The 15,061-nt window shown below is 45.4% G+C and overlaps 1 protein-coding gene across 1 annotated transcript; it reads left to right on the top strand.

Moving 5' to 3' along the window:
- The first annotated feature begins 1,919 nt into the window (after nt 1-1,919).
- Nucleotides 1,920-3,326, top strand: LOC116204685. Its single transcript, XM_031536892.1, has 2 exons — nt 1,920-2,847; nt 3,145-3,326. Exons 1-2 carry the CDS (start codon nt 1,920-1,922, stop codon nt 3,324-3,326), a joined length of 1,110 nt encoding a protein of 369 aa, XP_031392752.1.
- Nucleotides 3,327-15,061: the final 11,735 nt, after the last annotated feature.

Genomic DNA, 15,061 nt, shown 5'->3' with positions numbered 1-15,061 from the left:
CTCCTGTCATGAGATCGTATAGGCACGCCGTGGCAAGCATCTCCACCGTCTTGCTGCACACTATGGGAAGCTCTCTAGAGGCATTCCGGTCCCGCCGCTTTCGCGGTTTTTTCCTGCACTACCGCAGGTCATCGGGGGCACCTTCGACATCCCATCCACTGAATATGATGACTCCTCCTCGGATACAGCTAAAGCGCTCTTTGCACTGCCAGCTGTCTATGCCATCACCGAGGAGACATCTCCAAGGGTTCATATCCGCATTGCACAGGAGGACGAGGAACTTGCCAATTGGACTTCAGTCCCGTGCTACTCGGCCATGGTTGCCAATGTGTAAGACGGTCCTTGTATATAATGCTACCCACATGTCGACAACGCCATAAGCCGCATGACGGAAGGGGGGTTTTTGTTATGACTTGTTAAATGAAATCCCTATATGCATTTTGAATTTTTGTGTCTAAATTCCTTCTCTCGCACTCACTTCCAGCATTTTAATTTCTAAGACAATTCGTTTCCATTTCCAAGCTCCAATCGAATCCAAATCATGGATGCAATGATTCGAGCTCATCTGAAACACGTCTCAGAAGGCCCCTACCCATATACTTCGGGGAAGGGCTTGACGAAGATGGTCGCGTGCCCGAGATAGAGCAGAGTTTGCACCGTCTCGAAAACCACCAACTCACCTCAGTCGAGCCAACCGAAGAAATCAACATAGGCACCGCAGAAGAACCGTGCACCCTAAGGATCGGGACGGGCCTCGACCCTACACAGAAAGCCCGGATGATCGATTTCCTGTTGGAGTATTAGGAAGTTTTTGCTTGGTCATATGCCGACATGCCAAGCTTAGACCCCTCGATCATGAAGCATTTCCTCTTGCTCGATACCGAAAAACTCCCGCCCAAACGACAACACCTACGGCGGCAACGAGCCGACCTTCTCCTCTGCATTAAGGAAGAGGTGTGTAACTACTTCGAATGGGTAGCGAACATCATGCCAGTGGAAAAGAAGAACAGGAAAATCAGAGTCTGCATTAACTATCGAGACCTAAATAAGGCCAGCCCTAAGGATAACTTTCCGCTGCCCCATATTGACATCTTGGTTGACAACACTGCACGCCATACGCAATTCTTCTTCATGGACGACTTTTTTGGGTACAACCAGATCCAGATGGTTGAGGAGGATAAGATTAAAACGACTTTCATTACGATGTGGAGCACATTCTGCTACATGGTCATGCCTTTCGGCCTCAAAAATGCCGGGCCAACTTACCAGCGGCCAATGGTCACACTCTTTCATGGCAAATGCACAAAGAAATAGAGGTCTATGTCGATGACATGATTGCCAAGTCCAAAGAAGGGGAAGATCATCTTGTCAACCTCAAGCGACTATTCAACCACCTCAAGAAGTACAAGCTACGACTCAACCCAGTGAAATGCACCTTCAGTGTCAAGTCAAGGAAACTATTAGGGTTTGTAGTCAGCGAAACGGTCATTGAGGCCGACCCCGACAAAGTCAAAGCGATCATGGAGCTGCCCCCTCCATCGACAGTGCGTGAAGTAAGAAGCTTCTTAGGACGGCTGAATTATATCGCGCGTTTCATTGCAAATCTGACAGTCAAATGCCAACCGCTTTTCCGCATACTTCGCAAAAATGCAGCAGTTGAGTGGGATGAAGAGTGTCAAAAAGCCTTCGATACAGTCAAGGCATATTTAGTTCAGTCGCCGATGTTGGTCCTGCCTTCATCGGATCGTCCTCTCATCCTGTACCTGACAATACGCCGACAATCTCTTGGGTGCATGTTAGGATAAAAGGACGATTCCATGCATGCAGAGCGAGCAATTTATTATTTAAGGAAGAAGTTCACTAAAGAGGAGTCTAACTACCCGGTGATAGAGAAAATGTGATGCGCGTTGGTGTTGGTCATGCAAAGGCTCCGACAGTACGCTCTCTACCACACTGTTCGTCTGTTGTCGAAAGTTGATACCCTGAAGCACCTGCTCGATAGTCCGTCTTCTACGAGGAACATAACAAAATGGTGTTGTCAGCTCACGAAGTACGACATTGAGTATGTGTCATGCACATCAATGAAGGACCAAGCAATAGCATATCATCTAGCAGAGTTCCCGATCGAGGATGTCACATCGATCAACTATGACTTTCCAGACGAAGGGATCCTCCAAGTAGACGATGAAGAGGGGAGTCTTGGGTGGAAGATGTATTTCGACAGCGCGGTCAATTCCACTATGTTTAGTATCGATTCAATACTGATATCCCCTGAATGGCATCATTTCCCTGTTGCAACGAAGATTGATTTCCCCTGCACTAACAACGTAGCCGAATATAAGGCATGTATCATCGCCCTGCAAGCGGCAATCTACCTCAAAGTCAAAGAGCTGGAAGTGTTTGGCGATTTAATGCTCGCAATCTTTCAAACGCTCAAGCAATGGAAAACAAAGGATCCAAAACTGGTGCCGTATCACAAATATCTCGAAGAATTGACAAAGAACTTCGAGAATATCTCGTTTACATACACACCGCGCATGAAGAACCAGTTTGCCGATGCACTCGCAATGCTCGCATCCTTGCTAAGCATTACGAAGGAGAATCTCATCGAGCCCCTCAAGTTTGAGATTGCTAAGGGCCCTACCTACTGTGACATGATCGAGGCTGTCGATGGCAAGCCTTGGTGTGCAAACATCAAGCATTTATTACAAATTGGTCAATTCCCTACATTCACTGATCGGCATGACCGGAGGACTCTTCGACGCATTGCAGCACATTTCTTCCTGAGTGGCGAGACTCTCTACCGCCATTCATTCGACGCCACATTACTCCGGTGTGTCGACAAAAGTGAGACACAACGCCTTATGGAAGAAGTGCACGAGGGGAGCTGCGGACCTCACATGAATAGACTCATGCTCGCAAAGAAAATCATGTGATTGGGCTACTTCTGGTCCACTATGGAGACTGACTGCGTTAAGCATGCCAGACACTGCCACTTGTGCCAAGTCTATACGAACTAGATCAGAGCACCACCTAACGAGCTGCATCTAATGGCAGCTCCATGGCCTTTTTCAATTTGGGGTATGGACGTAATTGGTCCTATCAACCCCAAAGCATCCAATGGACATTTGTTCATATTGGTAGCTATCGATTACTCCACCAAGTGGATAGAAGCTATCACCTTTGCATCAGTCACTGCAAAGGCCGTGGCCCGTTTCCTCAAATGCGACATCATTGCGCGGTACGGGGTCCTTGCGACTCTCATCATAGACAATGCCAATAACTTGAACAACATCGCAATTCCTCTCCGTATCATCCCCAAATGAATGGTGCGGTAGAGGCAGCAAACAAGAACATAAAGAAAATCATCTAAAAAATGACGGTGAATTACAAGGACTTGCACGAGATGCTCCCGTTCGCATTCTTGGCTTATCAGACATCCATCCATTCGTCTACCGGGGCAACCCCGTATTTCTTGGCCTACGACATGGAAGCAATTCTTCTAGTTGAAGTGGAGATTCCCTCTATGAGGGTTCTTGTCGAATCCAAGCTTGAAGAAGTAGAATGGGCAAAACAGCGTTACGAGCAGCTCAATCTCATTGATGAGAAGTGCCTGACATCACTCTATCACGGCCAGTACTACCAACAGAGAATGGCACGAGCATTTAACGCAAAAGTCCGCCACTGCAAATTTCACCAAGGCAACCTCGTCTTGCGTAAAGTCTTGCACATCGCCCTAGATTCCATGGGCAAATTTGCATACATGTATGATGGACCTTTCATTGTCAAGGAAACCTTCTCTGGAGGCGTGATCATCCTCAACGACATGTCCAAAGTAGGAGGGAGAAGACTACTATCGGAAGTTCCATATCGATCATTGCTATCAAATTGGGATACTTCTGAAGTCTTTGGTTGCATCCTGCACTCGAGCATGCAGTTAAAGAGTGGGAAGCTATCAGTACCCCATTTTGGCTCACTTTTCCAAACAATGATATTAGTAATGGTCCAGACTATGACTTGAGCAGGAATACAGAAAACGACTTGGCAGAGCAAGAAATCACTATTCATCCTCAAGTCGGCAAAATTGAGCAGAAGACATGCACATGTGACAGAAGGACTCCAGGGGTCACCAAAGGGTAACAGAGTGACTAGAGAGCTCAACAATGTCCAAGACCGGCATTTTCCAGTGTACTACATGGTTAATCATATTTTCCGATAGTTCGCTCGACCGTCGGAAGAGAGCCAATATTGGACTTCAAAAATCCACATCAACGCCAAACAGATGAAAAGTGTCTTCAAATGCATTTCACAAATCATCTGCACTATACAGAACAACTTTCTGTATACAGACAACTTTTCAGTGGAAGTCCAAAAATGCCGGTTTCTCGGAGAAAAGTTCACTCCAAATATCATATGCGGCCATGCCCCACAATCATACAGAGCACGAGCAGTGCTTCAAATTGTCTTTTGGAAGCCATACAGACACCCTGAATAATTTCCGAGCAACAAAACGGGCATACCCCTATTTGGAAGAACATAACCGGAGACTGGTCTGATGGAATAACGGCAAACGAGGTTGATCCTGTATTGCCCATGAAACTCCAGCGAATAGACACAATTGGGCAAATCAGACAGCAAAACCCTTCACGGTTTCCCGAGTAACCTCCGAGGAGCACAAAAGGCCATTTTCAGTGAAAATCCATATCCGGAGGTCTTCTTTGGCGAAACTTGACGTCGGATGCTTACCTTACACAATGCTAGCCTTCTCAAGGCTCAATGTGGAACCGTCGGAATGAATCACCCAACTCATCTAGACCCCTCGAGCAGTGCTTTAAGGGTCTCAGATGCACTTTTCATATCCTTAGAGGCCCAATCTCGACAAACAGAGATCACAGTGATCTCCGGATCGCCCAAGAAACTCAAAAAGTAATCTGAGAAATCAGTTTGGGTCACCTAAGACATCTCCGGCTCCATATTTGCATTTACCGACTTAAGGGTCAAGGGTCCACGTAATTTGACAATTTATGTCAAAATGACCGACGTGGGATGCAGATACAAGATATGCTGTCAGAAGTGGGTAACCTCGCTCTGAATGCATAAAAGGAGCAAAACCGGCTTTCGAGCCTCATACAGACATTTGGCAATTTCTCACAGAAAATGCCAATCTCGGACTCATTAAATCTGTTTCCTCGCGTATATCGATAATTCAACATTCGGTTCGAACTACGAGCCTCGAATACGCGATTAATCGAGACCCGAGCTGTTTCCCGTTTTCTCCTCTTCGGTCGTGGGACCCACGAGCTACCCAAGATGAGTCACCATTTGCTCTAGAAACTTCTTCTTCTTCTTCAATGCAAGAAGTTAACTCGCCCTCTTGATCATCTTCATCAAGAACACTTGGTCCACATTCATCCTCATCCTCATTAGGCAAACCGAAATTTGCTAATGGGAGGCTTAAGTGTGCTTAGCTTTGCTTAATCGCCCATTAGCTTTGCCTGTAAATAGCTCCAAAGTGATTAACCTAATCACTTCTCCTCTTGCATACTCTCTCCAAGCATTCTCCCTCTAGAAAACCTCTCAAACTACATAGCCAAGAACACCCAAGAACTAGCAAGCTTCAGCTTTGAAAAATCGAAAAGAAAACATCGAACAAAACCCGAAGTTCTTAAGTCGAAAGCCGGTGTTCATCATCCCGACTTAACTTCAAAAATTCTCAAACTTCATGGACCACATGTTTTGGACCTAAGGAGTTCATTTATGAACTTAGATTTTTTGTTTGAAGTCATTTGCTCATCATTTCAAGTTGATTTCTCCATTTCGGTGAAAATCGTCACTCTCGGGTGAACAGTGCGCACCCGCGCGCCTGCCGCGCGCCCACGCTCCTCCCGCACGCCTGCCGCATGCCACCCACTCGTATCCTTGCCCGAACGTGCATCCTTTGCACCCGAGCACTCTTCCAAGAGTTCAACCGAGAAACCTGACTCTCGAACACTTCCACGACTCTTTCCTCGTATCCCGAGGCAAGGTATAACATTCTCGACTTAGAGAAGTTAGAACCTTTTACATTATTTGCATGGCTATGGAGTAATATGGCTTTTAATGCATGTTTAACTTGCAAGACTTAATTTTATACACTTTCATGTTATATTATGCATGCTCGTCATCATATAACATGTTAGCATGTCGGGAAACGTTTGGATCGACCCTCGGAAGACCTTCCCAACCCGAAATAAGCAAAAGAGCTCTCGGGTTTGCCTCAAGAAGAGGTAACCGAGAATTGGCTTGCTTTCCTCGGGTTAAGAACGGCCTTCTTAGCCCGATCCAAGTTCGATTCCCGAGTTTTCTCGTGTTTTCTTGCATGCATGAAGTCGGTATTGTTTTATCGATTCCTTATATAACTTGTTTGTGCATGTTTGCATGTTCGAATGCGTTATTCAAATCATAGCAATACCGACTTTCGTTTAATCGTGTCATTTATCATGTTTGTCGTTTAAGCATGCGAGAAATGATTCGAATTGAGACGGGGAAACCTCATGGAACCCCATTCGGGATATGGGACCTCTCGGCTATCTCCAAGGAGAAGTAACCGAGAACCTCTTAGACTCGTACAGGTTGCATGAGGCTTCCTCTTCCCGTTTTGAGTCTGGTCTTGGCTTTCGTGTAATTTGCAATTTACATTATCGTCGCAATATCGCATGAAAATGTCTTTTCAAAACAAAGCATGCATGGATTTGAGTATCAATGACTCATTCGGGTCCATTCGGTTACGAGGGTAGTTTAGGTCATTGGACCAAATTATCCTCGATCCTTATGGAATCGTCTTGGTCGCTGAGTCACGAATCGTTTTCATAATTAATGGATTCGGCATAACCGTAAGCATTAATTCCACGAACGGGTTAATCGGGACGTTCACACGATTAATTCATTTAATTTAAACAACTTTGCATGAATTGGACATTAATTTGTAACTCGTGTCGACGAATTACAAAACGGTGTTAATGCCCTTTTCAAAATCCTCATACTTTCAAATCCATATTGTGTTGTTCTCCTTTTCTGAAAAAACATTTTTCAAATCAAGGGCAACAACATCATTTTGTGATTTGGCGTCATCTTAGTATCGTTTAAGATGTCAGTTGGGTATTCTGTATCAAAATTACAATTACCTGACTAATCATTTCATTCGACTTGACCAAAGGCTAGAAAATGGTTAGGTGGAACTCTAGGTTCCAAATCTAGAGTCAAAACACGAGTTAGGGTAATTCAGTGGTAATTCAATGTCACAACACCGAATCACTGTAAAAACAATCCACACACACGAAACTTGACTACGGACACCCGATATGTCAGGTTCTCAAACCAAAGCCGAATGCTAAAACATTGGCACGCGTTGTTTGCTTAGCATATGGCATTTGCTTGCAAAAACACACTTGGATTAATAAACTTGTTAATCCACGTACATTCGGTGAATACAAACACATTGAATGTTATTTACCTGTTGATTGTTATCTTTTCGCACTTGTTTGCCATGCGGGTCGAGCCTGATCCCTAGGCCGAATGATTTTAGGGTTCAACACCCTAATCATCGATCACAGGGTCCAACGCCCTATTCAGTGAGAGCGTGCATTGAATTTCAGTTCCTCGGTCTTTTCCCTAAACTCATGGCGAGAATGAGTGGAATAATAACCGAACGTGAGTCGACTGGAATTCGGCCATTTGTAATTTGTATTTATTGTTTTTGAGAGCATTGTAAGGACTTTTATTTTGTACATTCATTCTGTAAGAATTCCAGTCAGTAAGCGAACGGTCCGAGAGTTGAATTAATTGAATCGGTTTAATGCTTGCCCAAAGGAAAGTAAATCCAAGAATTCACGGTTCTGGTTCACGTAGGGATTCAACCTCCATGGCTCGATGAACTGTAACGCAAGATTGTGAACCAACTCCCCGACATACGGGTTTACTTCTTTCTCGGCTTCTCAACTGACATCGTTTGGTTCACCGAATCTCCGGTGTCAAAATGCGCGAGCCGAGTGCAACTTAATTCAAGCGGTAAATAACAAAACATGCAAGCCTAGCAAACCAGACTACCGAAAGGGCGTGCGGGATATAGGGATTTTCCCATGCCCTTTCGGTACTCTGGTTTGCTAGGCTTGCATGTTTTATTATTTACTGCTTGAATTAAATTGCACTCGGCTTGCGCGTTTTGACACCAGAGATTCGGTGAAGCAAACGATGTCGGTTGAGAAGCCGAGAGAGAAGTAAACCCATATGTCGGGGAGTTGGTTCACAATCTTGCGTAACAGTTCATCGAACCATGGAGGTTGAATCTCTGCGTGAACCAGAACCGCGAATTCTTGGATTTACTTTCCTTTGGGCAAGCATTAAACCGATTCGATTAATTCAACTCTCGGACCATTCGCTTACCGATTGGAATTCTTACAGAATGAATGTACAAAATAAAATCCTTATAATGTTCTCGAAAACAATAAATACAAATTACAGATGGCTGAATTCCAGTCGACTCGCGTTCGATTATTATTTCACATTTAACTCACCGTGAGTTTAGGGAAAAGACCGAAGAACTGAAATTCAATGCATGCTCTCACTGAATAGGGTGTTGGACCCTGTGAGTGTTGATTAGGGCGTTGGACCTTGTGATCGATGATTAGGGCATTGAACCCTAATATTATTCAGCCTAGGGATCAGGCTCGACCCGCATGGCAAACAAGTGCGAAAAGATAATAATCAACAGGTAAATAACAGACAATGTGTTTGTATTCACCCAATATATGTGGATTAACAAATTTATTAATCCAAGTGTGTTTTTGCAAGCCAATGCCATATGCTAAGCAAACAACTCGTGCTAATGTTTTAGCATTCGGCTTTGGTTTGAGAACCTGACATATCGGGTGTCCGTAGTCAAGTTTCGTGTGTGTGGATTGTTTTTACAGTAATTCGGTGTTGTGACATTGAATTACCACTGAATTAACCCAACTCGTGTTTTGACTCTAGATTTGGAACCTAGAGTTCCACCTAACCATTTTCTAGCATTTGGTTAAGTCGAATGAAATGATTAGTCAGGTAATTGTAATTTTGATACAGAATACCCAACTGACATCTTAAACGATACTAAGATGACGCCAAATCACAAAATGATGTTCTTGCTCTTGATTTGAAAATTTGTTTTTCAGAAAAGGATTTGAAAGTATGAGGGTTTTTAAAAGGGCATTAACACCGTTTTGTAATTCGTAGACACGAGTTACAAATTAATGTCCAATTCGTGCAAAGTTTTTAAAATTGAATGAATTAACCGTGTGAATGTCCTGATTAACCCGTTCGTGGAATTAATGCTTAAGGTTATGCCGAATGCATTAATTATGAAAACGATTCGTGACCCGGCGACCAAGACGAATCCATAAGGATCGAGGATAATTTGGTCCAATGACCTAAACTACCCTCGTAACCGAATGGACCCGAATGAGTCATCGATACCCGAATCCATGCATGCTTTGTTTTGAAAAGACATTTTCATGCGATATTGCGACGATAATGTAAATTGCAAATTACACGAAAGCCGAGAACGGACTCAAAACGGAAGAGGAAGCCTCATGCAACCCGTACGAGTCTAAGAGGCTCTCGGTTACTTCTCCTTAGAGATAGCCGAGAGGTCCCATGGCCCGAATGGGGTTCCACGAGGTTTCCCCGTCTCGTTTCGAATCATTTCTCGCATGCATAAACGACAAACATCATAAATGACACGATTAAACGAAAGTCGGTATTGCCATGATTTGAATAACGCATTTGAACATGTAAACATGCACAAACAAGTTATTTAAGGAATCGATAAAACAATACCGACTTCATGCATGTAAGAAAACACGAGAAAACTCTGGAATTGAACTTGGATCGGGCTAAGAAGGCCGTTCTTAACTCGAGGAAAGCAAGCCAAGTCTCGGTTACCTCATCTTGAGGCAAACCCAAGAGCTCTTTTGCTTATTTTGGGTCGGGAAGGTCTTCCGAGGGTCGATCCAAATGTTTCCCGACATGCTAACATGTTATATAATGACGAGCATGCATAATATAACATGAAAGTGTATAAAAATTAAGTCTTGCAAGTTAAACATGCATAAAACGCCATATTACTCCATAGCCATGCAAATAATGTAGAAGGTTCTAACTTCTCTAAGCCGAGAATGTTATACCTTGCCTCGGGATACGAGGTAAGAGTCGTGGAAGTGTTCGAGAGTCGGGTGACTCGGTTGAACGCTTGGAAGAGTGCTCGGGTGCAAAGGATGCACGTTCAGGCAAGGATGCGCGCGGGAGGTGCGCGGGCACACGGCAGGGCACGCGGGCGCGCGGCTTGCGCGCGGGTGCGCACTATTCACCCGAGAGTGACGATTTTCGTCGAAATGGGGAAATCAACCTGAAATGATAAGCAAATGACTTCAAACCAAAAATCTAAGTTCATAAATGAACTCCTTAGGTCCAAAACATGTGGTCCATGGAGTTTGAGAATTTTTGAAGTTAAGTCGGGATGATGAACACCGGCTTCCGACTTATGAACTTCGGGTTTTGTTCGATGTTTTCTTTTCGGTTTTTCAAAGTCGAAGCTTGCTGGTTCTTGGGTGTTCTTGGCTAAGGAGTTTGAGAGGTTTTCTAGAGGGAGAATGCTTGGAGAGAGTATACAAGAGGAGAAGTGATTAGGTTAATCACTTTGGGGCTATTTACAGGCAAAGCTAAGCACACTTAAGCCTCCCATTAGCAAATTTCAGTTTGTCTAATGAGGATGAGGATGAATGTGGACCAAGTGTTCTTGATGAAGATTATCCAAGAGCATTGATGAGCATTGAGTGCTGTCTTCAACCTCTTCAAGATATTTTGGCTAAGAGAGGGCAAGTTAGCTTCTTGCATTGAAGAAGAAGAAGAAGCTTCTAGAGCAAAGGGTGACTCATCTTGGGCAGCCCGTGGGTCCCACAACCGAAGAGGAGAAACCGGGAAAAAGCTCGGGTATCGATTGATCGCGCATTCGAGGCTCGTGGTTCAAATCGAATGTTGAATTATCGATATACGCGAGGAAAAGGATTTCATGAGTCCGAAATTGGCATTTTCCGTGAGAAATTGCCAAACGTCTGTATGAGGCTCGGAAGCCGGTTTTGCTCCTTTTATGCATTCAGAGCGAGGTTACCCACTTCTGACGGCATATCTTGTATCTGCATCCCACGTCGGTCATTTTGACATAAATTGTCAAATTACGTGGATCCTTGACCCTTAAGCCGGTAAATGCAAATATGGAGCCGGAGATGTCCTAGGAGACCGAAACTGGATTTCTCAGATTGCTTTCTGAGTTTCTTGGGCAATCTGAAGATCACTGTGATCTCTGTTTGCCGAGATTGGGCCTCTAAGGATATGAAAAGTGCATCTGAGACCCTTAAAGCACTGCTCGAGGGGTCTAGATGAGTTGTGATTCATTCTGACGATTCCACATTGAGCCTTGAGAAGGCTAGCATTGTGTAAGGTAAGCAACCGGCGTCAAGTTTCCCCAAAGAGGACCTCTGGATATGGATTTTCACTGAAAATGGCCTTTTGTGCTCCTCAGAGGTTACTCGGGAAACCGTGAAGGGTTTTGCTGTCTGATTTGCCCAATTGCATCTATCCGCTGGAGTTTCCAGGGCAATACAGGGTCAATCTCGTTTGCCGTTATTCCTTTAGACCAATCTCCGGTTATGCTCTTCCGAAGAGGGGTATGCCCGTTTTGTCGCTCGGAAGTCATTTAGGGTGTCTGTATGGCTTCCAAAAGACAATCTGAAGCACTGCTCGTGCTCTGTATGATTGTGGGGCATGGCCGCATTTGATATTTGGAATTAACTTTTCTTCGAGAAACCGGCATTTTTGGACTTCCACTGAAAAGTTGTCTATATACAAAAAGTTATTCTGTATAGAGCAGATGATTTGCGAAATGCGTTTGAAGACACTTTTCATCTATTTGGCGTTGATGTGGATTTTTGAAGTCCAATATTGGCTATCTTCCGACGGTCGAGCGAACTATAGGAAAATAGGATTGTCCATGTAGTACACTGGAAATGCCGGTTTTGGACATTGTTGAGCTCTCTAGTCACTCTGTTACCCTTTGGTGACCCCTGGAGTCCTTCTGTCACATGTGCATGTCTTCTGCTCAATTTTGCCTACTTGAGGATGAATAGTGATTTCTTGCTCTGCCGAGCCGTTTTCTGTATTCCTACTCAAGTCATAGTCTGGACCATTATTGATATCGTTGTTTGGAAAAGTGAGCCAAAACGGGGTGCTGACAGGCTTGCCCCTCTCTGACTCCGTGCTCGAGTAGAGGATGCAGCCAAAGACTTCAGAAGTACCCCAATTTGATAGCAATGATCGATATAGAACTTCCGATAGCAGTCTTCTCCCTCCTCCTTTGGATATGTGGGGATGTTATACTTGATGCAAAAATGTAAAAGTCAGGACGACTCGAGGGGACGGACCTTTGAACAGAAATTTAGTCAGGACGTACCCGAAGGGGACGGACCCCTGAACAGAAATTTAGTCGGGACGGACCCGAAGGGGATGGACCCCTCAACAGAAATTTAGTCGGGAAGGACCCCTGAGCAGAAATTTAAAAACGCATGGGATGCATTGTAGAATGAAAATGTTTGCAGAAAGTAAATGCAAACGCTGGAGAGTTGCGTGAGGTGTGGAAGGAATCATTGTGATTCCTCCATCACTAAGCTTGTCTGTGTTGCAATCGATGTTGTGGCAGAATCCTTCGTTGCTTGCCAACTAATTGTGATGCCACTGAGTGCATGTAATGCTATCCTGAAGACTCTTCGGGTGTGGGTGTGAAACCCGAACGCAGCGGAGCGGGTGTGAAACCCTGACTGCGGTGGTGTGGGTGTGAAACCCGAACGCGGTGGAGGGGGTGTGAAACCCTGACTACGGTGGTGTAGGTGTGAAATCCTAGGTGTGAAACCCGAATGCAGCGGAGCGGGTGTGAAACCCTGACTGCGGCGGCGTGGGTGTGAAACCCTGTGTGTGGGTGTGAAATCCTGGGTGTGAAACCCGAATGCAGCGGAGCGGGTGTGAAACCCTGACTGCGGCGGTGTGGGTGTCAAACCCTGTGTGTGGGTGTGAAACCCAAATGCAGTGGAGCGGGTGTGAAACCTTGACTACGGTTGTGTGGGTGTGAAACCCGAATGCAGCGGAGCGGATGTGAAACCCTGACTGCGGCGGTGTAGGTGTGAAACCCTGTGTGTAGGTGTGAAACCCTGGGAATTTTGATTTGTCGAAGACCGACGTTGCTGCCGGAGCGGTTGCACTTTCGCTAATAGGCGGCTTTGCTGTTTGGCAATTGTACTTTCGCTGGCGATGCCCCGGCCGTGAGATGAAGGATTTTGCCTTGCGGGATGTCGCATGCTGAAGGACTTGAGCTCTAAGGTGGAGCGCCCACGTATCTCGAGTGGTAGGGAATCAGAGTCTGCCGTAGTTCTTGCGTGCTTGTGGTACCTGTAATCCTAGCATTACTAGTAAATCATGTGAGAAATACTAACATGAGATAGGCACAGGTAAGCAGTAAAAAGACCGTCGTTGTGACGCACAGATCTTCAGTTTCGAGGTCACTTGAGCAACCCGTGAAGAATTTTGCTTTGACATTGCAAGTGGATCCCGTTCTCGGAGGCCTAGATGCAAGGCCTCCGGGGATCTCCCGTTAGCTACGTATGGGCATATCGAGACGTCCCCGATGATGCCCTAGCAGCTCTATCGGTTGTTCAACACGCTCGTCGGCTTTGGACCCTTATCATCCGGATGCCGTAGGGCGACTGCATTTGCAACCCACTCGGTCTGACTATTTCCAAAGACTTATGATTAGACCCCCGGAGAGGAATGTCATGGATTTTGGCTCTAGGGTAGCCTGTTAAAGGGTGGCTGTGGCCCATTTGGAGTTATGCAAAGACAAAGAGAAAAGAGAAAGCTTGGGAAGCATGTTGCCCCAGGCTAAAAGGATACACGGGTTCACGCCTGTAGTGAGATGTACCCCCATTTTCCTTCGTCATTCTGTTGTGTAGGTTGTACCGAACTGCTTGGACGGCGTGTTCAGTTGCCCACTGTGTTTGAGGAAGGTTCCCTCTTGGATGGTTAAATGGTATTGGAGAGCCGATCGGGGATCATGTTGGAATAGATAACATGGCAACTTCCCTTGGGGATCCCTTGTTCACACGATGTGTGAGAGACTAGGGGGCAATTTTATCTATCTCTCGTTTTGCTCTCCTTTTGCTACAGTTACCCACCTCGGGACCGCACCTCTCAACCTAAAGGGGAAGAGCTCTCATTTTGCCACGACCGCCCCAAAGGGTTTCCGGTCGTGCCTCTCTTTTACCCTAGCTTTTGCCTAGGCCGCCCCAAAAGGGTTTTCGACCTAGCGGGCTCGATTCTTTTATCTCTCAAGTTTACAAGGGCAAAGGGTTCAAAGGATTCAAACTCCAAATGCATTGTTTTCTGTCTCCGTCGAGGAGTTGTGTTTGCTGCTCCCCTTTTGTCAGGGTTAGCTGATTTCTCAGGATTGGCAGCGCCGGAGTTTTAAATCTCAGCGATACCCTGTTTTGTTCATTGATGGGCTTTTCCCACGTCTTTTCTCTCTCTTCATTGGCGGATTTTTCCTGCTTCTTTTCGCTCTCTCTTTTTTCTTGCAACTGGGGTTTGTTTTGTGCCCCGTGTTTTTGTTTGAAACTCCTCGACTTTGCATCGCTGAGGCCACTTTGGTGTGCTTCGCCTCGTGGAGACTTGTTGTGTGTTGCTAGCCCTATTTTGTGAGGACCGGCTTTCTTGGAAGTTTGACTCTCGTGCACTCGAAAGCTGAACTTCGTGTCATTTGCCCTTACAAGCGTTACTTGTGAATTTCCCCTGTTGTCTAGGAAAAGAAAATGTCAAACTGCCCCATGAATGAACAACTGGTGTTGCCCCGGTGCGAAAGTTAGACGAGGATGCCCCAGTCTTCATTTGTTGAAGTGGCTCGTGGCAGGCGCCTGGTGCGATGTCTTCGATCATCTCTTGTTGTTCT

The sequence above is a fragment of the Punica granatum genome, chromosome 1 (genome assembly GCF_007655135.1).
Source record: "Punica granatum isolate Tunisia-2019 chromosome 1, ASM765513v2, whole genome shotgun sequence".
Lineage (NCBI taxonomy): Eukaryota > Viridiplantae > Streptophyta > Magnoliopsida > Myrtales > Lythraceae > Punica > Punica granatum.
The sequence above is the reverse complement of the archived record's forward strand: the minus strand, read 5'-3'. Positions and strand labels throughout refer to the sequence as shown.

Coding starts and splice junctions, on each gene's coding strand:
- LOC116204685 (XM_031536892.1), top strand. CDS start 1,920: ATGCAAAGGCTCCGACAGTACGCTCTCTACCACACTGTTCGTCTGTTG. Junction 2,848..3,144: donor ACTCCGGTGTGTCGACAAAA/GTGAGACACAAC, acceptor TCATATTGGTAG/CTATCGATTACTCCACCAAG.